The following is a 24,179-nucleotide window of genomic DNA, read 5'->3' on the forward strand; positions in this document are numbered from 1 at the left end:
TTTTGGGACTGGGAAGGGAAGTCAATTCGCATAGCACATAAAACTTTTGAGTACAGTACGTATTATCACTTTAAATTCAGACAACTGAAAATTATTTATAGACAAACTCATAGTATGATTGATTTCTGATTTCCATAAAATCTGCTTCAATGTCATTACAAGCTACTACTGGAACGCAGATATACAACTACCAAGTTTTGATTTGCTTGCGGTTTTGCCAATGTTTCTATTTTAAGTAAAGGTCCAAACGTTATAAATGATGAAACAATCAATCAAACCATCCTGACATAAGCTTGTTTATAAAGCTGGTTCACACACTTTATTCCTCCCAATTTCTTTTCCCTTAACATAATTTTTTTTCTATCGTAAATGAAAGTAACGGATAAAGTAAAAAGGTTTGTTTAGTAGTGACTCTTGTTTCTTTGAAAAGACACTGAATTGAAAAAGATTTATTGCGATATTGCGGCTGCGGCTAGTCTTTGCTATAGGAGGGCGACCTCCCAGGCAGGGTTCTTGAGTTTTTTGAACTCACAGACCGTGAATGGCTGGGATTGGACTGTAAATAGGTTTGATCATACTGGCCTGCTGGCCTTAGCTAGAATTCCTGTAAGTGGTATAAAAAAAAATACGTTTGAAAAAAAAATACGGAGTTCTAGATATTTCTGGTTATAAGGACTATGGGCCCAATAATATTAGAATGTTTCTTCAGCTTATGCAAGAAGAAGTCCACAGTGTTGCTAAACATGCCAAAAGTTGTTTTATCCCACGCTCTACAGCCTATGAAATATCGAAACAGTGGAATGAAAGTGATGGAACCGTGATTCCTATCGGCTGTTTAAAGAAGCCTTCTAAAATAGGCGGGGCAAAGCGAGCAAACAGTTGTAAGATCACGGCACAGCAAACTGTGTTTCTTGCCGAGTTAGTGGACAAAAACCCGTGTATTACCATTGACATGGCAAGAGAGGAACTGTGTTCCTCTTTTGAAGGGTTTAGCATTTCCCAAAGTGGATTGAGAAAGCATATGGTTGAAAAGATACGACTTTCATTAAAAGATTCACATGACTATCTTGGTAAGGACCCTTCAAAATACCTAAATAAGTGTCCACTAAGATATAGCTGTGTAGATGACGTTGCTTATAAGATTAACAACTATCTTCCATCATACCAAAATTATATAAAGAAACTTAAAGAGGAGGGCTACAAAATCATAGGGTATATCAGAAAGTCGCCTGGCAAAGAGCCTGATGATAGAAGGCGCCAACTTTTAAAAACTATGAGCCTAAATCTTAAAGAAAGATCGTTGGTAGATGTGGTTTTTGCTTCTCCTTGTTCCCAAGCTTCCGATCCTATGCAAAGTAGAGATAAAAATCAACACACATTATTGGACGAGATTGATGTTGAAGGAAGCACTCAAGGTAAAGCCTATCATGTATTTACATATTTAATAAACACTTAATCCTTACTTCTTGTAGACTTGATAAAATTTATAGCTTCAGAAATCAAAGTTTGTTTGGCCACTTTGGACTATGCCGGCCTTAGCACAAACTGTTTGGACTTAAAGGAATTCTTAAGGTAAAAAAAAAACAATGAAAAAAAGAAAAAGGTAGCTTCTAATAATATTCTAATAGTGAAAAGACACAAATTAAAAAAATTATAGTTGATCTCTTTCCTTATACCAACGAAATGACTGTGTATGATTGTAAGCAGCTATTAGAAGATCCTGGACGTTTAAAGGTTTTCAATTGTAGAAAAGCTTTTTACCGAAGATCCAAGTAGTTTGCATGCAGTTAAATACTATAGTCAATAGTACTTCTATACAATGTGATAATATCCCATAGTTCTTGATTCCTCCTTCAGACTAATACCTACTTTAACTATTGTTTTCCACACCATTCTGTTTCATCCAGTCCTACCTCTCAATGATGCGTAAATTATAAACTAAAAAAATAAACAGATTCATAAGTTAATACAGTTGTACAAAAAGACCCTGCTGGGAATATATGAATTTATTTCATTTTTCAAAAAGTAACCTCGCTTTGTTGTTTTCCTTTTTCTTTTCAGTGAGCACAGCTGCGAAATTCTCCGTATTAAGAAACAAAATTGCTACTGTATAGATTGCTTGATTTGTTATTCAATTGGTACTATCTATCTAACCGTGGTATAAAGCCAATTGAAAAACGATATTTTAACAGATAAAATAATTTTTATTTGTTTACATCTGCACAGCAGTGATTGATTTTTTTTATGATTATTATTGTCACAAAATGTAACTGCCCTTGTCATGGTAAAGATCCATCACAACTTTCTCCACATCCCAATCAGCTTTTTCAAGTCTATCCTGAGCCTCATTTTCATCACACAGGTCGTAATGAATGACATAACGCACCTTGTTCTCTTTCAAGAGTCGAACCATATTGGTTTGCCATTCAAAAAGAATGCGTGCCTTTACACGTTGTCTCTTCTCTGGAAGGATGGTTTTAACAGGCACCGTAAATCCTGCACTGATCGGTCGATGATCGGATGCTTTTACTTCGTGACGACGGTAATAAACATTGGTTAAAGCACTTGGTGCTCGATACAGCACACGATCACACCAGGCAGGTATTCGCTTCTTTTCTGAACTGTCATACATATCTGAAGTAGGATCGTACTTGTACGTCGGGTCAAATAAGATGGGTGCCTCCTTAAAGTTGAACAATCGAAACATGGGATTCAGCACCTGTTGTTGTTTTAACTGATCTTCTCGCTGTAGCGTCTCCCAGGCTTCAAACCTGTTGTTGCTGTTTTCGGATAATAAGCCCAGTACCTGTTCTCGCGACATGGCAATACGATAGTTTAAATCCCCACTTAGGAAGCAAGTTTCATGGTCCAAGATACCGGTGCCATCCGTTTCACGAGTGAATACATTATTTTCCTCATCACCACCATCGTGAAGAGCGGGGAAGCGTGCAGAGGTAATTATACCTTCGATATCAAGATTACGTTGCAGTACATGCGATTGACCCGAGGCTAAATGACAATTGACAAAGCATAGCGACGTATCGTCCAAAATTAACCGAGTGGCAATCCCGCCTTTATTTCCGTGCAATCCTTTCGTCATCACACGAAATCCTGTCTTGACAACGGTGGAATCACATTGACGCACACGCTTGAGATGATCGGTCTTTAAGAAGATACAACTGAAGAGGCCTACCATTTGATCTGTCTTGATAATCTCGTATTTCCCTTTACCAAAGTTAGTAGAGATAATCGTGATAAAATAATCATGCCATAACATGTATCGGTGAGTTAACAATTCATCGGCTTCTTGTATCGTATCAATCTTTTTACTCAGGTTTAATAACGATTCTTTTTTTTTTTTTAAAAAATGATGCAAAGAAAAATAAAAAAATTAAAAAAAAAAAAAAATTAATTATAGAACAAATGATAGAAACTTTTTTTTTTTTTTTATTACTCGCGGTAATTGTCTTGGAACCGAGATCAACTATTTCTTGTATTCCAATCATGATTATATCTGGGTCAGTCATACCGTTTAACCATTCATGGATCTTTTCCTTGTCTACGTCGGATAGAGCTTCGGGTTTAATTGCACCCATATTCCAGGAACAAATCATTAAATTTGTTTCATTGGAATCTGAATATTCTGCTACATTGGCCAACATTTGTTCCTCTTTTTTTTTTAAAAAAAAAAAAATATGACATTAAAACAGGGTTCATTATCTTTAAAAAATAAATGCCCTTACCAAACCAGTCATCGGTCAAGAGACCATCCCAGATAGCCAAATGTCCCGCAGAATCCATACTTACCACGGCCACTGTTTCAGCCATGGAGAAATCATCAACTTGTAGTTTAGTAACGGGGTTTCGATGTGCTTTCCATATTTTAAGAGCAATCCAAGGGTCCACTCTCGTATCATAAATAGCAATAGTACCATTATTATATCCCACCCATAAATAATACTCCCCCACGGTAGCCAAACAAGTCAGTTTATCAACGGAAGAAATGACGATAGACTTGACACGTTGACACGAGACCAGATCCCACGCAGTAATTTTCCCATCCGAATGCAAGGCATAAATCTGGTGTTGATGAAAAGGAATGAGGACCAATCGAATAATATCTCCGAGATCAGACGAGATATGTATCAGGGGTATCGACACATTTTCTGATCGATCCAACTTGAGAATAGATCGTCCTGCAGAACACCAAAGCACCGATTTCTTAATCGCCAAAATGGCGGTTTTTAAGTTGGGCGCCAATAGATACCGCGTTGGCATCGTGTTCAATAGGTTGATCGTCGTCGAACTCGCATTCGATTTATTGGGAAATACAGGCCAGATATTCAAATTACCTCCAGCATCAATCGTCCATAATTCAGTATTACGATGTCGAAGTATAAACGTGATGGGATGGCTATGCGTTGCCATCCGTTTCACTAGTACCTTATTCGTTTCGATATCAATCGCTAATATAGAGCCCGTTTCTGTGCCCGCCCACACAATCTTATTATCATCGTTGGGATGGATGGCAGGAGAAAAGCATACAGATCGAATTATGTCAGAAGAAGTCTCGTTATTGCTGTTAGTGCTGCTACTGCTACTGCTACTGCTGCTACTACTACTACTACTACTACTACTGCTGCTGCTGCTACTGTTATTGTTATTGTTATTGCTGCTGCTATTACTGCTGTTGATGCTGTTGTTGGAAATGGTGGTATGATTAAATAAAGCGTCCCCTTGTTCGTGAATCTGAAATGATTTGATGGCATAATTAGAGGTACCGATAACGATGGTTGAACCTCTTACGGTTAAAGCGTGTATGGTACCATATTGGTTAGGTATGCGTATTTCGTGACTTAATATGTTGGGAGGTTCAACAGTTGTACGCGACATATCAGGGTACAGAAGATCATCCTTTGTGGTAGTGGAAAGTAATATTTCCCAATCATCTGTGGATACTTGTCTATCCAAGATAGCGCCATTTAACGAATTTGATCTAGATAAGGCGGCGGCAGCAGCAGCAGCAGCAGTAGCAACAGCATCTGGATCGTGATGGTGATGGGTGTGACAATAATTGCTGTTATCAAGCGAATTTGATCGTGGGATATTCAATGATCGAAATAAATTACTATTAGTTAGTTTGGGTGACACGGTGATTTGTACCGCAATAGTAGTTGAACTATCCGAGATTAGCACATTTTCTTCAGGAGAACACGCCTTCTCCTTTGACATGTTTGTTTCCATGGTTTTTTTTTTTTTGAGTAAAGAAAGAAAAAGAACTGAACAAAACTTCCGATTTTTTTCTCGATTTTTTATAAAAAATAAAAAAAAAAGAAGAGGAGAGAGAGAGAGAGTAAGAGACAGAAAGAGACGCTATTTAATTCTTGCACAACATTTGTACGACTTTTAGCATTTTTTAAACCTATTCAACCTCCTCGTTTTTTTATTATATATTTATTTCTCCCTTCTTTGTTACATATTAATTTTTATTTTTTTACATCTTTTTTTTTTTTTTTTTTTTTTTTTGCCCATTGTGTGTGTCTTATAGTGTGTGTTTGTGTGTGTTTTTGTTTTTTTTTTTTGACGCTCCCTTTTATACACTTACCTCCCTTTCCTCCCCCAACCAACCAACCAACCTACCAACCAACCAAAAAAAAAAAAAAGTTGTCAAATTTTCATATTTTTATTTTTTTTAATACTATACCCTTCCCTTGTTGTTTAATTTCTTCTACTTAAGTGTACAATGTCACAACCACCCGTCATCAACTATGGACAAGACGAGATTCCCCATTTACGTTCACAAAACGATCAACTATGGAAGATTATTGAAAAGCAAAGAGTCATGATTCAAAACCTTCAAAAAGACAATGTTCGACTCTCAGCAGAAAGAGATGGTTTACAAGACCACATTAGTTCTCTAGAAAAGGAAGTGACTCGAAAGCAACGTGTCACTTCTTTACTCATCTCACCTCAAGCACTACAAGAGATTGTAGAAGCAGATGATGCTTCTACTCCTACTCCCAATAGCAGTGACACGGAAGCCTTCAACTTCACTACGCTTCCCACCACCAGCCCCATGCCTCCTCCTCGTTCACCTTATCGACCTCTCAAGGAAAAAGCAGACGATTATATCAGGTCAGAGGGTCAAGTTGTGTTTGAACCCGAATCTTTGATGCGCGTGGAGGACATGAACGGTCGTTCCTCACCTGGCTCTCCTGCACCTGGTCCTCATACCACAAGACGTAAAGATAGTGCTCCTTTACCTTCTCCCAGCACAAGAAATCCTTCGCCTTTCATTGTACCTTCGCCTTCTAAATCCTCTTCCTCACTCGAGGTAAGAAAGACATCACGTCAACGAGACTCAATGATGCCTCCTGCAAGAGCTGCTCTCGAGCATGATCCCACCATGCGTGTCGCTTCTCCTCCCATCCCACCACCTCGAACAAGCAACAAAAAAAAGCGTGAAAGTACACTCTATTCCAAGTATCAGTATGATGATGAAATCGAGGAGGATCTCGAGGATCCCTTATCCAAAAAGCAACGCATCTTACTCCACAACCTCTCTCATGTCTCTATTAAAGTGGTCGGCTCCAATATTAAACCCAATGATAAAGGCAAAGAAGTCATTTCTTTCATCTTGTCCGTCGGTTCCTATGATGAGGATGAATCTACCAGTCGACACTTTGAGGAACAATGGCGAGTAGAGAAGTTATATTCAGACTTTTTAAGTTTAGATTCCAAGGTACATTATTTTTATTTTTATTTTATTTTATTTTCTCGTGTGCCATCTACATTTATATCAATCACTCATATGTACAATCTTTTTTAGCTGAAAACACAACGTAATCGTGCGGTTTCAAGTAGGTTGGGTAAATTACCCGACAAGGCCTTGTTCTCAAATAATGCACCTACCAAGGTGGATCAACGTAAAGTGGCCCTGGAACAATACTTACAACATATGCTTTCATTACCCATGGAAGATACCACAGATATCTGTACTTTCCTCTGTACAAACATCATTGATTCCAATATCTATCAAACTGTCGGCCAAAAGCGTGAAGGTTATCTCACCAAACGAGGCAAGAACTTTGGAGGTTGGAAAACTCGTTACTTTGTCTTGAACGAAAATATTCTTGAATACTATGAATCCGTAAGTCTTTTTTTATTATTATTACACACACACACACATTTTTTTTTTTTTTAATTAAACATCTCGTGCAACCCCCCCTTTTTTTTTTGGCCGCATGTAGAAGGAAGGAACTCAGCTTGGCTCCATTCGTTTAACCAATGCTCAAATCGGTCGACAAATGCCTGGTTCTTCTCCTGCATCGGAAGAATACAATAGTGTATATCGACACGCCTTCTTAATTGTGGAACAAAAACGTGTTGGTTCTACGCATCATGTCCGTCATATTCTATGTGCTAATTCCGATGATGATCGTGATGATTGGGTTCATGCTTTACTCGAGAACATTCATATTGAAGAAGACGCTATCCCACTCACCAAATCGTCTTCTTCTACCACCACCACGTCCTCCTCTAAAAAGAAGAACAAGGAAGAAAAACCCCGAAAGTTAAGTAAAGGAGAGATTCGTGCTATTTCCGCTACACCCATTAGTAAACTCGACATGAGCAGTACAACTGCTGCCGATATGGATAAATTGACGTCTACCCCATGCTCCTCCACAGTGATGGTGGAAGATCCTTCCACCATTGGTATGGCCATTTCACATCCTAAATACAGTCAACCCACACCTTCCATTTCAAGCGATAGCACAGACTCTTCTTGTACTGTACCCGCTTCTAATTCCGTGTCACCCAACGCAACTTGGTCCTACCATGATCGTACCAGTTTGGATCAATCCGGTAACACATCCCATGCACGTTTACAAGCACCTCGACCCACCATCGTACGTCGTAGTTCAATGGGTAACCTGGTCTCTGCCACCACTGAGCAACAATTGGCGAATGAAGACTTTTTAAACCCACATGCTTACAATCGTGCTTTATCACCCACAATTACCTACCCACAGGTAGAGGAACCTCCTGTGTCTGAAAGTGAACCTGAGAAAAAGGCTAGAAACAAGGCACATCGTATGACCTTTTGGGGAAAGAAGATGTTATTTAGTAATACAGAGGGACAGGTACAACAACAGAATGGACCTCCTAAACCATCGCAGTCAGCCTCGGCTACTACTCATGATCAAGCTTCTGGAAGTCATACGAATCTCAGCACGAACAATGGAGGAGGAGGTGGAGGAGGAGGCGGTGGAGGAGGAGGAGGTGGTAGTGGTAATGGAGGAGGAGGATTACGTGGATTTTTATCTCGTACATCGCATGAACAAAGTGAACGATCCAAGAAATACGAAGATGTACCTTTGCCTAAACCTGCCAAACAAGTATTTGGTGTGTCATTAGAAGAAGCGGTGCGTATCTCTCGCGTGTCAGAAGGATACGAGTTACCAGCGGTGGTGTACCGTTGTATTGAATATCTAGATGCGATGGATGCAGTGTTAGAGGAAGGACTGTATCGTCTCAGTGGTAGTAATTCGACAATGAAGGCCTTGAGAGAAAAGTTCAATCAAGAGGGAGATGTGAATATATTAGCGGCCAAGGATGATTATGATGTGCATGTGGTGGCTGGACTACTCAAGATGTGGTTGCGTGAATTACCTACCAGTGTACTGACAAGAGAGCATCGGATGGATTTCCTGCATGTGATTGATCTGCTGGATCGCAAAGATCGAGTGAATGAGTTGGGTAGACTGGTGTCTGTGTTACCACTTTCGAATTATACCTTGTTGAGAGCCTTGACAGCCCATTTGATTCGTGTGGTGCAACATTCGGATATCAACAAGATGACGATGCGTAATGTGAGCATTGTGTTCTCTCCTACACTGGGTATCCCTGCTACAATTTTTAACTTGTTTATGAGTGAATTTGAATATATTTTCTGGATCACAAAAGACGGGGATGCTGCACCTCGCATGATTGAAGATGAAGTGCCCGTTTTGGAGGAGGAGGAAGTACAGCCGGTCATGGTGGTAGTGGAAGAAGAAGAAGAAAAAGAAACAGAACAGCAGCAGCAGGTGGAAGGGAAGGAAACACCTGAGCCATATGGACTGAGTCGTAAAACAACACTTCGGTTGCGTGAAGAACATGGCCGTAGTAACCGTAACAGTGTGAATTACATGGATGGAGCACCTAATGCGATTGTTGATTTAGAAAAGAATATGGATGGACCACCTGTTCTTGATGAAGATGAGGATGAAGATGTGGATGACTTGACACTTTCTAACCAACAGTTGTATGCTCCTTCTTCTTCTTCAAATATATTTTAACCCTATTATTATTATTATTCTTATTATTTTCCTATTATTATTCTTTATTATTTATCTAACCCCCCCCCCCCTCTCTCTCTCTTTTTCTCCTCCATTTAATTTAAGCTCTCTACTATTTGTTCACCCCCTCGTTTTTTTTTCTTCTCTCATAATAATTTTCTCTCTCTCTCTCGCTACTCTCTCTCTTTTTTTTTTTCTTTTTTTTTTTTTTTTTTATAATGTAATTTTTAATTGAAATAAAATGGTCTCAACTAAAATAATCATGTATTTATTTGGGAAGAGGGATATGTAATGAAATACAGGAATAGAAAGAGAGAGAGTGTGTGTGCGTGATAAAAAGTAATCAATATGTGCTATTATTAGAAGGAATATATATGATATAGTGGCGATCATGCATTACATTTGTATTGTGATTATTATTTTTTCCTTTTTATTTATTTACAACAAACATTTTACATAAAAATCCTCTCTTTTCTTTTTTTTTTTTCTTTTTCCTTTGTTTTTTCCTCTTTTTTTTTTTTTTCTTCTTCCTTTTTTTTTTTTTTTTCTTTTTCTTCCTTTTTCTCTTTTTATATATATATATATATATAATAGTAGTATGGGGACAGAAGAGAATGTTATACGATTTGTTATTGGAATCTTTGTTTCTCTAGGTTTGTTCTTGAGGGGGGATCATTGTGATTTTATCTTTTTTTCTGATGACTTTTTGAACTAGGTGCTTCATTTATGGATGCACTTGGTCTAAATATTTTGAAACTAGATCATGTAAAAGAATCCAAAAAGGACCACCAACGAGGTGATTGTGGAAGACCTTTATGGCATTTAGGTCTTTATACATACATTGCCAGTCAATTAATTGGTAGCACAATCGCATTAAGTATGTTTATTGTACATCTAATAAATACAAACAACTGATCTCTTACTCTCTCTCATTTTTTCTTTCTTAATCTAGATTATTTAAAAACTCAAGTAAATAAAAAAAAAAAAAAGGAGCCTCTATTTACATATATATCTTATTCACCAAAAAAAACCTCTTTTTTCTCTCTCTCTCTCTCTCTCTCTTTTTCTATCTGTATATATATATATATATATATATATATATATTATATTTATTTTCGCTTTTTATCCAAAACTTGTGATTTGTAGTGGGTTGCACCGCTTGGAAGTGTGGCCTTAATATTCAACTTTATCTTTGCAAAATTACTCGTCAATACCAAAATCACTCGAAAGGACGTTCTCGGTACTTGCGTCGTTGTTGCATCTGTAATATGGATTGTTGTATTTGGAGGCATGTACAATGGTGATGACCGTATGTATACTCTTTTTAAACCCCCTTTTTATCTGTTTCCCCCTTTTCCTTTATTTACTAACTACTTAAAAACTTAGCCGAAGAATCCATCTCTCTGGAAAGTCTCAAAGTCAAGTTTGTCAGACCCATCTTTATCATTTACTTTAGTGCTCTCAATATCATTGCCTTTGGTGGTTTAACTATCTCTATTTGGTCCAACTGGGCCATCTCAGATGAATCCAGGAAGCGCAAGAGTCAAGTATTTGCTACCATGAACCAAAAGAAAATGAAGCATATCGTTGGCTTGATGTTTAGTATCGAAGGTGGTCTCTTGGCCAGTGAAACCTTACTCTTGGCCAAAAGTGGTGTCAAACTATTTACCTTGTCCATGCAATCTCAGGTAAATCAGTTTAACGATAATGTCAGCAGGTTCATCCTCTTGGCTTTACTCGTCACTGCTGTTCTTCAAGTAAGTTTTATTATTATTATTATTATTATTATATATCCCTTTTGTCTCTCCTCCTCCTCCTCCTCCTCTTCCTCCTCCCTTTTTCTCATAATTTATTCATTTTAGGTCTATTGCTTAAATACAGCCCTTAAACTCTACTCTTCCGTAGTGGTAGTCCCTGTATTTTATGGTAGTTATACTGCAGTGGGTCTTGTGAATACCATCATCTACCTGGACGAGATTGGAAACTATCCTCCATGGGCTATTATTCTAGTCTTTGTTGGAATAGGAGTATTAATTTACGGTGTATTCTTGCTCAGTTCTAAACCGGATCCAGCCCATCATCATCATGGTCATGGAGAAGAAGCACCGGTTGTGCAAGAGTTGGACGATATGGGTGAATCAGCTGCTGCGATGGAACAATGGTTGTCTGCCAAAGATGAAAAGGAAGCTGTACACAAGATGATTGGTGAAAGTAGCTCTGCTCATAGTCTTAAGGAACCCACGACGAAGACTGAACGAGGAAGAGTGAGTAAATTCTTTCGAAAATTGAAACTGTTGGGAACAATGCATCATCCCGTTCCACGAAGAGAGATGGATACTTTTATTAGTTTAAATAGTAATACAACCACGATTATACCACTTGCTATTTCCTCCAACTCTTCCTCTTCTTCTTCCGTCCATCATATAAAATAATGTTTATATATATATATATATATATAGATATATTTTATTTTTTTTGTGTAAATAATAAAAAAAAAAAAACTACATGCGTCGATGGACTTCAAAAAAAGTCGAATTATTTAAATATTCTCCAATGCTCTTGTATTCTAAATGTCGAAAGATATTTTCGAAATGAGGCATAAATTCTCTTCGAGGTACATACAGATTAAATTCCAGATCAGCAAATACCGCAAACTCATGCTCATGAATTTCCTTCGCATCCACACCCAATTCATCATCCATCGCCTCTAGCAACGGTTGAAACCATGTCCCTTTCGCCTCATTCACTTTGGTTGCTAAAAAGAGACAACAGGCAGCCAATAGTTTACGGTTCTTTTTTGTCACCATATTTTTCACCACCAATTTCTCGAAATAGACATACGCATGCGCTACACTGGATACTTCCAGATCAAGCCCTTTGCCAATCTCAAACAAGTGAAGCTTAATCGCTCGTATCTTTGAAAGCGTGATCTCGGGTGACAATTGTGGGTGGTTTTGTCGAAACTGTTCATTCATTTCTCGTTTTACATCAGACGGTCGCATCCCATTCGTCAACGTTCCCTGCGTTTTGGTGGGGTATGTTAGTATAGACACGCTAAAATTTTTTTTATTTTATCACTTACCAATGAGCTTGGATCTAGACCATATTTACCATACGTGTCATCATCTAGGAAATACGGGTCATACGAATCCGCTGTAAGTTGTTGTTCCACCGTGGTATCATCACTACTTTTTTTTATAAAATGTTAGTTTCTGTTCTTCATTGTGGGAGAGTGTGTTTCTACAATTTACAGTAAGGAACCCGTTGTGTTCAGGTAATGAGCATAGGAATTGGCTCGACGGTATTTGTGCCCGTCATGGCTCTCAAGTTGTTGCTGTCTACACATTCTCCGTGTGTCAGTTATTTTTTTTTGTATTGTATATATACTCATGAATGACTTACACGTAGCCACGATGAGCGGACTGATCAAAGGTCTTTCGCTTACTTGATGAATGTCGAATCTTGTCCGTGTAATAGCGGAATACGGACATGATGGACATTGCGTTGTGGCCATGCTTTTTTTTTTTAAAATTAAAATATAAAAATGTTAAAAAAAAATAAATCCAATGAATGAATTAAAAACAAATAAAAAAACCTCTTTTTCGCCGTGAGCCGACTTTTTCTTGATTTTCTCAGATGCAATGGGACGTTCGCTGTCCTCGCGTGTGAGTTTATGATGACTCTCGTTGCTGCTTTCGGAGGGATTGCGCTTAGGGATGAGGTATTTGGTTCTCTTTTGTTGTGAGATATCCAGCGCATTGGATGTTATAACGGGTGGAGCGGTTGTTGAATGCGTTCGAGGGTGGGTCTCAGTAGGTAAGGTGGTGGTTTGGTCTTCGTCGGCTGAAAAGCAGCTACTGTCGGATGAGTGCAAAGAAGCTGAATGAAAAGGGAGAGAGAAAAAAAAAAAAAAGGGTTAATAAAAGGTGGTGGTATGTGGTGGTGGTGTGTGGAATTACTTACCGCCGAGAGGGGTGTCGTCAACGTAGTGTATGTTGTGGGAGAGGTAAGCGAGTTGTAAGTCATCCTGTGGTTCTTGGGACGACAATGGTGGTGGTGACGGGGGTTTCTTTTCACTTCCGAGTGCAATGTTGGATAAGAAAGTATAGGCAGTTGGTCTCGAGTTATTCCGCCTAGATTTACGACTTTTAGTCGTGCCCATTGGCTATTGCGTTTAATAAAAGTTGTTGCTTGCAAACGTGAAGAATATCTTCCTGCAATCAAAGTCAATGCCACTTGTTCAAGTATCTTGCTCTAATTGTTTTGTTTGAAGAAGTTATTTAAAAAAAAAAAAAAAAAAAGGACAATCTGCACTTTTTTTTTTTTTTATAGTGTTGAAAAAAAAAAAAGTTTTTTTTTATATATATATAGAGAGAGAGAGAGCTGAAATAAGAAAAAGGGCGGGAGAAACAAAAAAAAAAGATTCAACAAAAAAAAAAAGAACTCATAAACGTCATCTGTGACGTCGTTCAGTTTGTCTAAACGGGTTTTAGATTTTTTTTTTTGTTGTTTAAGCATCTTTTTTTCGCTTTGTTACCTACCCCCTCTTTTTTTAGAAAGACTTTTTAAAAATGAAGACTTTTGTTAGTCCTGGTTATGCTACGTGTTGTAGTCTGTTATCCTTTTGTGGTATCCTCTTTCTTGTAAGTTGACATCATCTCTCTTTTTATGCATCCATCTCTTTCTTATTTCAAACACGCTTTTTTTTTTATTAATTTTTATTCCCGCCTCCCTTTTTGTGTAGATTGTTCTCGGCATGGCGTTTGATGCTGAAGTAGAGATTTTGACAGAATTTACTTCTGACCCTGACGACCCAAAGATGACGGCCAAGGCCTGTTTCACTGCTGCTGCTGTCTATGCCTGTTTCCTTGGTTTCTGCGGTTGCCAGGTAAAAGCTTCCCCCCCTTTTTTCATTTACACACACACACATGTATACTTAACCCTTTTTCTTTTTCTGTCTGCCTGTAGATGTTGGTTCACAAGTTTAATTCCCGTAATCAAATTCAACTCTAGGACGAGAGACAGAGAGAGAGAGAGATAGAAAGAGAGAGAGAGAGAAAGAGATATATTTTTATCATATCACTTCTCTCCCGCGTTTCATGTTGTTGGCCCAAAATAAACAGGAAAAAAAAAAAAAAAAAAAAAAGTCTATTTTTTTTATTTATATATTTTTATTTGTCTGCCTTCTTTTGTGGACTGATTTCTTTAAGAGCGATCAACATTTGCTCACGACAGCTATCAGCCAACTTTTGAACCTCGGATGATTCCTCCAAGACATCCTTTGTAGAGATAGGGGGTAAGATACGACATTTGACGGTACCAGGGTTAAATCGCTTTTCTTTAGCACTATAGAGATTGTAGTAATTGGCAAGGACGACAGGTACAATGGGTACTCTAGCTTGTACTGCCATGTAAAATGGTCCCTTTTTAAAAGGTAATAATGTGACTTCAGATTCATGTCCACGAGTTCCTTCAGGGAATACCCAAACATTGATCTGTTACATTTTTAAAAAAATCAGTCATCATTGTATTTTTTGACACATGTTCTAAATTTTACCCCCTTCTTGTGAATATCAGCAGCTGCTTGTTTGGCTTCCTTGACAGCACTGTCTCTGTTCTTTCTATCTAAAAAGATGGCATTACTCATGGTCACTACACAGGAGGTGAATTGTTAATAAAACAGAGAATCAAAGCGATCCTATGAAGCTACTTTACTAAACCAGCCCAAGAAGGGATAAGACTTGAGTTCCTTTTTGGCAACAATGGAGGTATTTTTACGATAAGCGACACCAATGAGCATGACATCCAAAGAGGATTGATGATTGCAGACATAGATAGCAGGACCTTTGATTTGATCCAGTAGCTCGAGGCCTTCACAATCGACTTCTAAGCCAGTCCAGAATTGAGAAGTAGCACGCATGACTTTAGCGACGGAATAATTGATGAGATGGGTACAACGAAGAGGAGTGAGAATACAGGCAATAATAAAGCCATAGACAGAGACAAAAAAGAGTAAGACTTTGGCCATGGTGGAACGGTAATAATAACCACCGTAATGACGGTAGATTAACAAGAATGACAAGACTGACACCAACACCATGGGCCAACTCCACTGCACAGACTTTAACTTTGACAGCACTAAACAATTATTTTGTGTGTGTGTGTGTGTTATTGTTTATTGGGAGCATTATTATTATTTTTCTTTTCTTTTTTTTACCTTCTTCGTTCATTGTTTGTTTAATTATAATAAAAAAAGAAAAAATTAATAAATTACAAATTTTTTTTTTTTTTTATATAAAGATAAACCCCCCACCCCAAAAACCCTAATTGGGGGTTTGAAAGCTATTTAATGCAAACTCAGATTTAGTTGTTGAGACTTGCCACTGCATGTGAAAAAAAAAAAAAAAAATTATTTTTATGGCTCGAGATTTTCTTATGTCAGCTCATACACCCCCCATCAAAAAAAAAGGAACGCGCGCCTTTTATATATAATTAGGCACAGACAATCTCTTATGCAGTGAAACTTTCTTTCGCGCTTTCCCTAAAACCTTTTTCTTTTTTTTTTTCTCTCTCTTTTTTTCTTCCCCCCCCCCCCTCCTTTTCTTCATCTCTCCATGGAGTAAAAAAAAAAAAAAAAAAAAAAAAGGGGACCTTGATGAGGAAAGACAAAAAAAGAAGCTTGTGTGTGTGTGTGTGTGAAGAGAAAATGTAACTGGTGCGGTTTTCAAATAAATGGATTGTAACAACTTTTTTTTTTTTTTCTGTACTATATAAAAAAACTTTCCCTCCTTTTTTTTTCTTTTCTCTCTTTTGTACCTTTTTTTTTTTTTTCTTTTGTTCTATATATACATAAAAATGGGTGCTTTATGCTGTAAACAAGAAGAAATCGACGAAAGCGGAGGTGAGATTGAAAATAGAGATAAGAAGAGAGAGAGAAAGAAAATTAACGGACGATTTTTAATATGTAAAAAAGGACCGGAATTAAATCATTTCCAAGTACTCAAGATCATTGGAAAAGGTGGATTTGGTAAAGTGCGGATTGTACAACACAAAAAGACACAACGACGCTATGCACTTAAATACATGAATAAGACACAAATCATCAAGGATAAGGCAGTAGGCAACATCCTATCCGAACGTCGCTTACTCGAACACATCGATTACCCTTACATTGCTAATATGCGTTATGCCTTTCAAGATGATGAAACCTTGTTTATGGCACTTGATCTCATGTTGGCCGGCGATTTACGTTTACAACTCGAAAATGACCCTAAACGATTTAATGAATTACAAGTACGACATCATGTTGCCACTTTGGCCTTATCCTTGGGCTATCTCCATAAAAAGAGAATCGTTCATCGAGATATCAAACCAGAAAATATTCTCACTGACGCTAAAGGATATGCTCATCTCGCTGATTTTAATATCGCCACTCAGTTATCTCCCAGTCAACCATGGATTTGGTCAAAAGGGGGTACCATCGCTTACATGGCACCCGAAATACTCGCCAGAAAAGGTTATTCAACCTCCGTCGATTGGTGGAGTTTAGGCATTGTTACTTTCGAACTCTTATTTGGCATGGTAAACAATACAACTGAAACACACAATAAAACCTCTTTTCTGTTTCAATTTATATTCACTCTCTATTATCTATTAGCGTCCATTTACAGCCTCATCCAAAGAAGCTCTAGTTCATTCCATATTGCATCATACGCCCGTCTTTCCTGACAATGTGTATGAGATTGTATCAAAAGACTGTATTAACGTCATCACCGGTGTAAAGTATTCACTCTTCTTTTTTTTTTTTTTCTTACCTAACAACATCAAACTTTTATTAGTTGCTGGACAAATCGCCCTTCCATCGGTTGGGGTGCAACACGGATGGATTTGAGAAATTCAAGATGCATCCTTGGTTTCGAGGTTTGGATTGGGATTTATTAGAAAAGAAGCAGCTGACCCCACCCAATAAGCCTACCACAGTGCGTATTTTCCATTTCATTTATTCTGGTATATACTCATAATTTTTTTTTTATAGACTCAGTATAGACTGTTTACGGAGGATGGGTTGATCTCTCACAATAAACGACATTCAGCTGTCAAAACTAGTAGTAGTATGGATGTATTAAACCCTGTCACGGAAGAAGCGAGATATCGAATGCAGTTGGAAGATGAATTCTTAAACTTTGATTATTCCCAGCACGGTATGGTCGAAACAGATTCCGACACGGGATTTTTAGAGGGAAGAAGAAATTCACTCAAGAGACACTATGATCGCTTTAAACGCAGATCTCAATCTATTACCACTTTTGAACCTTACTCTGATTAGTTTGTTTGTTTATTTATTTCTCTTTTTTTATTAATTGTACATATCACATTCCTGTATTAAAGCACTCCCCCCCCCCATACACACACACTATTTTAAACACAAAGTTTTTTAATTCTTAAATTGAATAAGCATGTGATTAAACAAAGCAAAAAAAAAAAAAAAAAGATCATCACTTGCATGCACATCTTTCTCTCATATATATATATATTTATGTATACATTTCTTTCTCTCTCTCTCTCTCTCTCACACACACACACACACACACACACATATACTCTTTTTTTAAAACGCATTTGCATTACATGAGTACTATCGTCCAAGTACCCACACTTTGTGCTTCTCAACAAAAGGGTCGTACATAATAAATTTATTATTAGAGAAGGGACTCCATCAGACTTACACAGCTTGTGTCATACCCTTCACCAAACATGAAAAAATGATTTAAATGATGATACATTTCATACAACCTCAAACGTTCCTCCTCTGGCTCATCACACCCCGCCACATCATAATAAGCATCGAAACAGTCTGAAGTAAAGCCACCAAACATCTTCATTATTCCAAACTCCGCCTCATGATGTCCATAATAGGATGCAGGATCAAAGATCACTGGCTGATGGTCTCTGACAGCCCAATTGCCGTTCCATAAATCACCATGAAGTAAAGAGGGTTTCTGGTGGATATCTGCCAAGAGATGATCCAAATGACGGACGACCGACTGACCTAACCTGTCTAGATCTGGGTTCTGACCTGCCACCGCATCCAACAAAGGTTGTAAACGCTGATGACGAAAGAAATCACACCAGTTTGAGTTGGGTGTATTGTTGAGTTGGGTAGTACCACAAAAAGAAGTGACAGGAAACCCGTATTGAGGTGCTTGATGGGAATGTAAATGGGCTAGTGATGTTCCTAATTGGCGTTGCATGTCCGGAAGTCTCTTTTCTGCCGTAGACAACCTCATGAATTCTGTCACAATAAAAGCGGGATGATCCCTCTGACTGTAAAAGAAAAGAGGACGTGGTACGAATCCTGGTACAGCTTCATGCATACGTTCTAAAGCCAATGATTCTGCTAGAAACCATTGTTCCGCTTTAGCATCTGAATTTGTCTATATATATATATATATATTATGTGTGTTATGTGATTTTTATAGATGTGATTTATTATCTCTCCTTTTTTTTACCTTTACAAAGAAATCCCCTGTGTCTGTAGAATAACGTTGGGCGGTACTAATACAACCGCCTGATAGAGATTGGATCGATTGTATTGACGTACATAATTGACGTCTTTTTAACTCGGAAATGATGTATTCTTCAGACATGGTAGGAAAGATAAATAGGTCACATGTCTACAATCAAAAAAAAGATGTGCGTCATGCATTACAGTGTGTGTGTGTGTGTGACTTGTTTGGGGGGAATCATCATTTTTTTTTTTTTTTACAGCGGGAACGCGTGCCTTTTTTTATTATTATTATTATTGTTATTATTATCACACACCCCCCATTAAAAAAATGACAGAGAAAGCGTTGGAACAAATGACAGAAGAAGAATTAGATGCACGACTAGAAAGAGTGCAACAACGTACAACAGCAGCTTTACAACACATTGATGAAAACTTTTCGACTTGTAATCGTAACTTGCTTCAACTTTCCCATGAAGTGGATCGGTTTGCGGCTGTTACTCAAAAGATCTGGGACAACAGTCAGGTAGGAGAGGGAAACAGGGGGTGACATGGGGGAGTTCTCTTATTCACACTTAAGAGACATTTAGGGATGGGCCATGTTCTTTCAACACATTCGAGACATGCCGTCACAGATACTAGAGGATGACACACAAGTATTCTCGACCAACTCCACCAACCGACCTGTGATATTAGAGAGGACAGGTGGGACTGCAGAAAAGAGAAAGAGGATGGGTAACACTTTTTCAGAACGGTTAAAGTATCGTCGTACACCTTTTATGTCGGACACGTTTTCTAGCCCACTTCGACCCCCCACCGACCGACATTTTAATATGGGTGGAAATACACCTTCGACTTCATCCAGTGCTTATTCTCGAAAGATGCGACAATCACCACCCCGTACGGTACCTTTTACTCTGTCTGATTCACAATTACAAGGTACACCCATTGCAGAACAAGTGCGACTCTTAACGGAGAATACGATGCATAGTGTGGGATATCGAGTGTCTGATGAAGAAGTAGATAATTTTGCAATGGATGTAGAGGATCGAGAGAGTAAAGAAAGGTTTGAAGCATTTTTCAAGTCGAGACAACCTACAAGTGAAATAGAAGCCTATGAATTTTCAGATGGGATTAGACCTTTAGAGGGAATGATGGGAGAAAGAAGGATATCATCGTATTATGGAAGTGAAGTGGGTAGTAGTATGAGTGGTAGTAGTGAGTCCTTCATTCCCAAACAATTCAATTTGATCCATTTTCCAGAACAATTTCGAACCCCTCCTACCTCTATCAGATTAACAAAGGTGTATGACTTATTTAACAATAGACCTGGTATTCTCTTAACTGTCAAGGATGTATTGGCTTTAATGGATGGTGATCATGATGAAACAACTATTTCTTATTTAATTCAAGTACTAAGACGAAAGAAATACATTAAGCAAGTGGGTGAAAAAGAAGCTTGGGTGATCAGAAGATGATTAGGAGAACAAAAGGCAATGACATACTTTTCTTTGTGAAACCCTGTTTTTTCCCCCCGTCACTGACGTCAAGTGAAGACTAAAAAGGAAATACCGACGTCATTTGCTCGTATTTTTTTTTTTTTTTTTTTTTTTTTCGTAGCTTATAAACTCTTTTTTAGATTTAATCTCTTTTTTTTTTTTTTTCTTCTTTATTATTCCCCCCCAAAAATAATATATATATATAATACAACATTAAAAATGCTTGCACAAATAAAAAGTTTATTTAAACCAAAAAGATCCGTTGCTAAAGGTTTGTTTTTCTTTCACTTTTTCATCTCTATTTTTTTATTTTTTATCTAAGTATGAGCACTACAGAATTATCAGCGGAGGAGAAACAAAAGAATAAGGATGTGGCCACTCGTATTGTTCAAGAAGAGAAGCAACGTAAGACGGTCTTACCTCAATACCCTGGTTTAGAACGTTACGATATCACAGAAAAGATTGGCGAGTAAGTTTATATCTTATTATTCTTCACTTGTATACATACTCACATGAATTTTTTTGCTAGAGGCGCGTTTTCATATGTGTTTAAAGCCAGAGATACAATGACGGATAAGGAAGTAGCCATCAAAGTAGTCCGAAAGAGAGAATTGGATGCATCCGAGGTAAACAAGGATTTATTTACAATCTCTCTTACATATAAAAACTGACCTTTATATATATATATATATGTATATAGACTGGCAAATCGCATTTACATCCAAACATGAAGAAAAAGACAAAGGCTACAGAACGAGCCAATATTCTTAAGGAAGTACAAATCATGCGTAACATGCAGCACAAGAACATTGTCAAGCTTGTTCAGTTCTCCGAATCAGATGATTATTACTTTTTGGTGTTGGAATTATGTCAAGGTGGTGAACTCTTTCATCGTATTGTCGAATTAACCTATTTCAGTGAAGATCTTGCCAGGCATGTCATTGTTCAAGTCGCTGAAGGTATTCGTTATCTTCATGAAGAGTGTGGTGTTGTACACCGGTAAAACAAAACAAAAAAAGGCCGCTTACATGATATGACGTAATCCTTACTAAAACTATTCTCAATATGTAGTGATATAAAGCCCGAGAATATTCTCTTTGAACCCATTCCATGGACAAAGCGTACAGGTGTAGACAATCCCTTTGGCGATGAAGACAAAGTGGATGAAGGTGTGTTTATAGAAGGCACAGGGGGTGGTGGTATTGGTGTTGTCAAGCTTGCAGATTTCGGACTTTCCAAAGTGATTTGGGATAATTCTACACTCACACCTTGTGGTACCGTGGGTTATACCGCACCAGAAATCGTGCGCGATCAAAAATATTCCAAATCCGTTGATATGTGGGCCATTGGTTGTGTCTTGTATACCATTCTCTGTGGTTTCCCTCCATTTTACGATGAATCCATTCGTGCTTTAACTCATAAAGTAGCGCGTGGTGATTACACTTTCTTGAGTCCCTGGTGGGATCCTATTACACCTGCTGCTAAAGACCTCATTACCAATCTTCTCAACGTCGACCCTGAAAAACGTTACACCATCGAGGAATTCTTTCAACATCCTTGGGTTACCAAGTCACAATTTCCTCCTCCTCGTCCTGTGGTTGAAACAGAACAACAACATCAACCTGCTGAACTCAAAACAAAGTCCAATGATCCTCGTACATTGGCTATGAATAATGCTGCTGCTAAAGCCGCTGCTGCTCAACAAGAACAGAACAGACAGAGTCAAACGAACTATGCTCCTACCACGCCTAATGGTAAACCTGCCAAAAGAACAGATGTCTTTTCTCCCGGTATTACTTCCATCAAGGAAATTTTGGATATTACTTATGCCGTACAACGTATGGGAGAAGAAAAGAAGAACAAGCGTGCCAATACACCTGGTGGTACAGCGATGAATCAACCTCATCCTTTTGCTGGTGGTTATGACTCCATCTCGGAAGAAGATGATGAAGAAGAAGAGGAAGAGGATTCAGATACGAGTTCCAATAACGAACATCATCCTCATATCAATAATGGAATTCAAAGAGAGGTGATGGCTATGGCAGAACAAATGGTTCATGATGGTAAAGGAATTGCACCTGGTGCTTATACGGTAACAGCTGAACAATTGCAACAACAACAAAAGACCTTGGAAGCTCCTTTAGCTACACCCACTACAAGGAGAAGACGTAATTTGTTTGAATTGGATATGAACAATGCAACCTTGTTAAAGAATAGACGTGTCCACTTACATGATTAAAAAAAAAAAAACCCCTCCCTTTCCTCCCTTTTTTTATAATATTCCCCCTCAAAGCACTTTTCTCATCATTGTAAATGTCTCTCGCCCACACTTATTCATGTATAACCCATTTTTTAATAATAAATCCGTTTTCCAATTCTCTCTCTCTCTCTATTTATTATGCCATAAGAGTGTACGAAGTGAATTCCAATGGTCGGAATCACGATAAATATATTGCATGGAAGCACGAAGTGAAGGTTGAACCGTTTCCTGTTCATGTCGGAACAACCACTACAAAAAAAAAAAAAAAAAAAAATGTCAGTGACATGGGAATGAACTAGATTAAAAATTCACGTAGCAACGTACCATAACAAGACCCCAAACCACAGCAGCAAAGACTGGATATGTGTGTTGAGGAGCATCAATGATCTGTCTCTTGACGGGCACTTTGACCAATGCAAGTACCACACGCGAAAACAAGTATAAAATGATCTAAAAAAAAAAAAAAAAAAATTGCTTAATACTTATATAAAAAAATGCATATATATTGTTAAACAATTGTTTACCTGCTGGTTGATGCTGTTGTTCTCACCAAAAACATAGTAACCACCCACCACACCAGCAATAAAAGGATGGATACTAGCCTCTTTCCCACCATTGATTCTTTTCTGAACAATCATTAAGGTCTTATAGATGGTAGCAAAGATACCTAAATTCTGAGCATGTTGCTTAGTGGCCCTGAAAATGCCCTTCACTTTACTCTCCACACTTTATTTTTTTATTTGTTAATTATTTTTTTTTTTTCTGCTTTGTTTTTTTTTTGTACGACTAAAATCAATGTAAAACTTACGAGCCCGTCTTGAACAAGATGGTCATGACCAAGGCATGAGGAAAACGAACTTTAGCTCCATAAACAACACCGCTACGGAAACCTTTTACAATGGAGAGAAAGTCATGGTATTTAGGGTCAAGTGCTAATTGAGTAAGAAAGTCCTTCATTATCGTTTAGATGAGAATAATAAAAAAAAAAGGGAAAAAATATGTGCAAAAAAAAAAAAAAAATTGAGCCTAAGAAATGTGTGATTTTTTAATTTTTTTTTTTTTTCACATGTGAATAATGCGTGTGTAAGTGTATTTTTTACCTTTCTCTCTCTCTCACGGGACAAGGTTAAGCCAGTCATGCCAGGCCAGTCAGCCTGACAAGAAAGGGCGAGTGGACAATCGGAGTTTGAATAAACGATACTCCATTGTGTGGCTCTCCCTCTCTCTCTCAAAAATGAGAATTTTTTTCTTGTTTTTTTCTCTCTCTTGTTTTCTCTCTCTCTTTTTTTTTTCTCTCTCCTCTTCTTTTTTTTTTTGTATGAGTTCTTCTGATGACCCAAAAGTTATGTAAGAGCTATCAATATCAAGAAAGAGAAGAAGCCCCAACGGACGCACGCAATGAAGTAAGAGAGCATGAAGAAGCGAATGAAATGATGGGATTCATCATGTCCCTGTCAACCCAAGATGCTTTACGAAGAAGACCTTCCACAACAACCACTGCAGTTAGTGACACAGAAAGTGATTATTATTGGAGTGAAGACGAGTACGCTGTCATCAAGGCTTATTATGAAAAT

General features: G+C 37.9%; 12 protein-coding genes across 12 annotated transcripts; 7 read left to right on the plus strand and 5 right to left on the minus strand.

Moving 5' to 3' along the window:
* Nucleotides 1-998: 998 nt before the first annotated feature.
* EV154DRAFT_468097 (uncharacterized protein) lies at nucleotides 999-1,779 on the plus strand (the record flags this gene model as incomplete). The annotated part of the gene is made up of 4 exons (XM_051597788.1): nucleotides 999-1,070; nucleotides 1,125-1,415; nucleotides 1,473-1,572; nucleotides 1,629-1,779. Exons 1-4 carry the CDS (start codon nucleotides 1,022-1,024, stop codon nucleotides 1,774-1,776), a joined length of 588 nt encoding a protein of 195 aa, XP_051455393.1. The 5' UTR covers nucleotides 999-1,021.
* Nucleotides 1,780-2,257: 478 nt separating this feature from the next.
* EV154DRAFT_424753 (Endonuclease/exonuclease/phosphatase) lies at nucleotides 2,258-4,893 on the minus strand (the record flags this gene model as incomplete). The annotated part of the gene is made up of 3 exons (XM_051596210.1): nucleotides 2,258-3,348; nucleotides 3,455-3,670; nucleotides 3,744-4,893. 3 exons carry the CDS (start codon nucleotides 4,891-4,893, stop codon nucleotides 2,258-2,260), a joined length of 2,457 nt encoding a protein of 818 aa, XP_051455394.1.
* Nucleotides 4,894-5,529: 636 nt separating this feature from the next.
* EV154DRAFT_604421 (uncharacterized protein) lies at nucleotides 5,530-9,599 on the plus strand. The gene is made up of 3 exons (XM_051607398.1): nucleotides 5,530-6,742; nucleotides 6,830-7,150; nucleotides 7,251-9,599. Exons 1-3 carry the CDS (start codon nucleotides 5,744-5,746, stop codon nucleotides 9,339-9,341), a joined length of 3,411 nt encoding a protein of 1,136 aa, XP_051455395.1. The 5' UTR covers nucleotides 5,530-5,743; the 3' UTR covers nucleotides 9,342-9,599.
* Nucleotides 9,600-9,937: 338 nt separating this feature from the next.
* EV154DRAFT_516164 (uncharacterized protein) lies at nucleotides 9,938-11,798 on the plus strand (the record flags this gene model as incomplete). Its single annotated transcript, XM_051602342.1, has 6 exons — nucleotides 9,938-9,994; nucleotides 10,057-10,218; nucleotides 10,294-10,310; nucleotides 10,488-10,650; nucleotides 10,728-11,098; nucleotides 11,204-11,798. Coding segments are annotated over 6 exons (1,340 nt in total), but the record flags the coding sequence as incomplete, so codon positions are not given.
* On the minus strand, nucleotides 11,778-13,642 carry EV154DRAFT_516165 (uncharacterized protein). Its single transcript, XM_051602343.1, has 6 exons — nucleotides 13,305-13,642; nucleotides 12,937-13,220; nucleotides 12,744-12,856; nucleotides 12,593-12,679; nucleotides 12,424-12,529; nucleotides 11,778-12,361 (listed from the first exon to the last, which is right to left on the minus strand). The coding sequence occupies exons 1-6, from the start codon at nucleotides 13,501-13,503 to the stop codon at nucleotides 11,843-11,845; spliced, it is 1,308 nt and encodes a 435-aa protein (XP_051455397.1). The 5' UTR covers nucleotides 13,504-13,642; the 3' UTR covers nucleotides 11,778-11,842.
* A 94-nt stretch (nucleotides 13,643-13,736) lies between these two features.
* Nucleotides 13,737-14,475, plus strand: EV154DRAFT_516176 (uncharacterized protein). Its single transcript, XM_051602344.1, has 3 exons — nucleotides 13,737-13,984; nucleotides 14,086-14,229; nucleotides 14,310-14,475. Exons 1-3 carry the CDS (start codon nucleotides 13,913-13,915, stop codon nucleotides 14,352-14,354), a joined length of 261 nt encoding a protein of 86 aa, XP_051455398.1. The 5' UTR covers nucleotides 13,737-13,912; the 3' UTR covers nucleotides 14,355-14,475.
* Nucleotides 14,476-14,512: 37 nt separating this feature from the next.
* On the minus strand, nucleotides 14,513-15,441 carry EV154DRAFT_424738 (uncharacterized protein; the record flags this gene model as incomplete). The annotated part of the gene is made up of 3 exons (XM_051596209.1): nucleotides 14,513-14,836; nucleotides 14,899-14,993; nucleotides 15,057-15,441. The coding sequence occupies 3 exons, from the start codon at nucleotides 15,439-15,441 to the stop codon at nucleotides 14,513-14,515; spliced, it is 804 nt and encodes a 267-aa protein (XP_051455399.1).
* A 453-nt stretch (nucleotides 15,442-15,894) lies between these two features.
* On the plus strand, nucleotides 15,895-17,937 carry EV154DRAFT_447064 (kinase-like domain-containing protein). Its single transcript, XM_051597123.1, has 4 exons — nucleotides 15,895-16,922; nucleotides 16,999-17,118; nucleotides 17,180-17,320; nucleotides 17,377-17,937. Exons 1-4 carry the CDS (start codon nucleotides 16,197-16,199, stop codon nucleotides 17,665-17,667), a joined length of 1,278 nt encoding a protein of 425 aa, XP_051455400.1. The 5' UTR covers nucleotides 15,895-16,196; the 3' UTR covers nucleotides 17,668-17,937.
* Nucleotides 17,816-19,152, minus strand: EV154DRAFT_516191 (Fructosamine/Ketosamine-3-kinase). Its single transcript, XM_051602345.1, has 2 exons — nucleotides 18,851-19,152; nucleotides 17,816-18,775 (listed from the first exon to the last, which is right to left on the minus strand). Exons 1-2 carry the CDS (start codon nucleotides 18,986-18,988, stop codon nucleotides 18,041-18,043), a joined length of 873 nt encoding a protein of 290 aa, XP_051455401.1. The 5' UTR covers nucleotides 18,989-19,152; the 3' UTR covers nucleotides 17,816-18,040.
* EV154DRAFT_516194 (uncharacterized protein) lies at nucleotides 19,124-20,461 on the plus strand. Its single transcript, XM_051602346.1, has 2 exons — nucleotides 19,124-19,372; nucleotides 19,437-20,461. The coding sequence occupies exons 1-2, from the start codon at nucleotides 19,178-19,180 to the stop codon at nucleotides 20,322-20,324; spliced, it is 1,083 nt and encodes a 360-aa protein (XP_051455402.1). The 5' UTR covers nucleotides 19,124-19,177; the 3' UTR covers nucleotides 20,325-20,461.
* Nucleotides 20,437-22,692, plus strand: EV154DRAFT_516196 (kinase-like domain-containing protein). The gene is made up of 5 exons (XM_051602347.1): nucleotides 20,437-20,616; nucleotides 20,682-20,814; nucleotides 20,875-20,971; nucleotides 21,046-21,344; nucleotides 21,417-22,692. Exons 1-5 carry the CDS (start codon nucleotides 20,565-20,567, stop codon nucleotides 22,582-22,584), a joined length of 1,749 nt encoding a protein of 582 aa, XP_051455403.1. The 5' UTR covers nucleotides 20,437-20,564; the 3' UTR covers nucleotides 22,585-22,692.
* On the minus strand, nucleotides 22,693-23,949 carry EV154DRAFT_468123 (peroxisomal membrane protein 4). Its single transcript, XM_051597789.1, has 5 exons — nucleotides 23,706-23,949; nucleotides 23,414-23,631; nucleotides 23,130-23,331; nucleotides 22,930-23,055; nucleotides 22,693-22,854 (listed from the first exon to the last, which is right to left on the minus strand). Exons 2-5 carry the CDS (start codon nucleotides 23,560-23,562, stop codon nucleotides 22,735-22,737), a joined length of 597 nt encoding a protein of 198 aa, XP_051455404.1. The 5' UTR covers nucleotides 23,563-23,631; nucleotides 23,706-23,949; the 3' UTR covers nucleotides 22,693-22,734.
* Nucleotides 23,950-24,179: the final 230 nt, after the last annotated feature.

Source organism: Mucor mucedo (assembly GCF_025094135.1).
Source record: "Mucor mucedo strain NRRL 3635 chromosome Unknown EV154scaffold_77, whole genome shotgun sequence".
NCBI lineage: Eukaryota > Fungi > Mucoromycota > Mucoromycetes > Mucorales > Mucoraceae > Mucor > Mucor mucedo.

Excerpts from the sequence above, each read along its gene's own strand:
- EV154DRAFT_604421 (XM_051607398.1), top strand. The coding sequence starts at position 5,744 with ATGTCACAACCACCCGTCATCAACTATGGACAAGACGAGATTCCCCAT. Across the intron at positions 6,743-6,829 it reads TTTTAAGTTTAGATTCCAAG|CTGAAAACACAACGTAATCG; the intron begins GTACATTATTTT and ends AATCTTTTTTAG. Across the intron at positions 7,151-7,250 it reads TTCTTGAATACTATGAATCC|AAGGAAGGAACTCAGCTTGG; the intron begins GTAAGTCTTTTT and ends GGCCGCATGTAG.
- EV154DRAFT_516194 (XM_051602346.1), top strand. The coding sequence starts at position 19,178 with ATGACAGAGAAAGCGTTGGAACAAATGACAGAAGAAGAATTAGATGCA. Across the intron at positions 19,373-19,436 it reads AGATCTGGGACAACAGTCAG|GGATGGGCCATGTTCTTTCA; the intron begins GTAGGAGAGGGA and ends AGAGACATTTAG.
- EV154DRAFT_516165 (XM_051602343.1), bottom strand. The coding sequence starts at position 13,503 with ATGGGCACGACTAAAAGTCGTAAATCTAGGCGGAATAACTCGAGACCA. Across the intron at positions 12,680-12,743 it reads TCCGCTCATCGTGGCTACGT|ACAGCAACAACTTGAGAGCC; the intron begins GTAAGTCATTCA and ends GAGAATGTGTAG. Across the intron at positions 12,530-12,592 it reads AACACAACGGGTTCCTTACT|TAGTGATGATACCACGGTGG; the intron begins GTAAATTGTAGA and ends TATAAAAAAAAG.
- EV154DRAFT_516196 (XM_051602347.1), top strand. The coding sequence starts at position 20,565 with ATGCTTGCACAAATAAAAAGTTTATTTAAACCAAAAAGATCCGTTGCT. Across the intron at positions 20,815-20,874 it reads ATCACAGAAAAGATTGGCGA|AGGCGCGTTTTCATATGTGT; the intron begins GTAAGTTTATAT and ends TTTTTTTGCTAG. Across the intron at positions 21,345-21,416 it reads GAGTGTGGTGTTGTACACCG|TGATATAAAGCCCGAGAATA; the intron begins GTAAAACAAAAC and ends CTCAATATGTAG.
- EV154DRAFT_516191 (XM_051602345.1), bottom strand. The coding sequence starts at position 18,988 with ATGTCTGAAGAATACATCATTTCCGAGTTAAAAAGACGTCAATTATGT. Across the intron at positions 18,776-18,850 it reads CAGGGGATTTCTTTGTAAAG|ACAAATTCAGATGCTAAAGC; the intron begins GTAAAAAAAAGG and ends ATATATATATAG.
- EV154DRAFT_447064 (XM_051597123.1), top strand. The coding sequence starts at position 16,197 with ATGGGTGCTTTATGCTGTAAACAAGAAGAAATCGACGAAAGCGGAGGT. Across the intron at positions 17,119-17,179 it reads GTATTAACGTCATCACCGGT|TTGCTGGACAAATCGCCCTT; the intron begins GTAAAGTATTCA and ends AACTTTTATTAG. Across the intron at positions 17,321-17,376 it reads CACCCAATAAGCCTACCACA|ACTCAGTATAGACTGTTTAC; the intron begins GTGCGTATTTTC and ends TTTTTTTTATAG.
- EV154DRAFT_468123 (XM_051597789.1), bottom strand. The coding sequence starts at position 23,562 with ATGAAGGACTTTCTTACTCAATTAGCACTTGACCCTAAATACCATGAC. Across the intron at positions 23,056-23,129 it reads ACAACAGCATCAACCAGCAG|ATCATTTTATACTTGTTTTC; the intron begins GTAAACAATTGT and ends TTTTTTTTTTAG. Across the intron at positions 22,855-22,929 it reads TGGTTTGGGGTCTTGTTATG|TGGTTGTTCCGACATGAACA; the intron begins GTACGTTGCTAC and ends TTTTTTTTGTAG.
- EV154DRAFT_516176 (XM_051602344.1), top strand. The coding sequence starts at position 13,913 with ATGAAGACTTTTGTTAGTCCTGGTTATGCTACGTGTTGTAGTCTGTTA. Across the intron at positions 13,985-14,085 it reads TTTGTGGTATCCTCTTTCTT|ATTGTTCTCGGCATGGCGTT; the intron begins GTAAGTTGACAT and ends CTTTTTGTGTAG. Across the intron at positions 14,230-14,309 it reads TTGGTTTCTGCGGTTGCCAG|ATGTTGGTTCACAAGTTTAA; the intron begins GTAAAAGCTTCC and ends GTCTGCCTGTAG.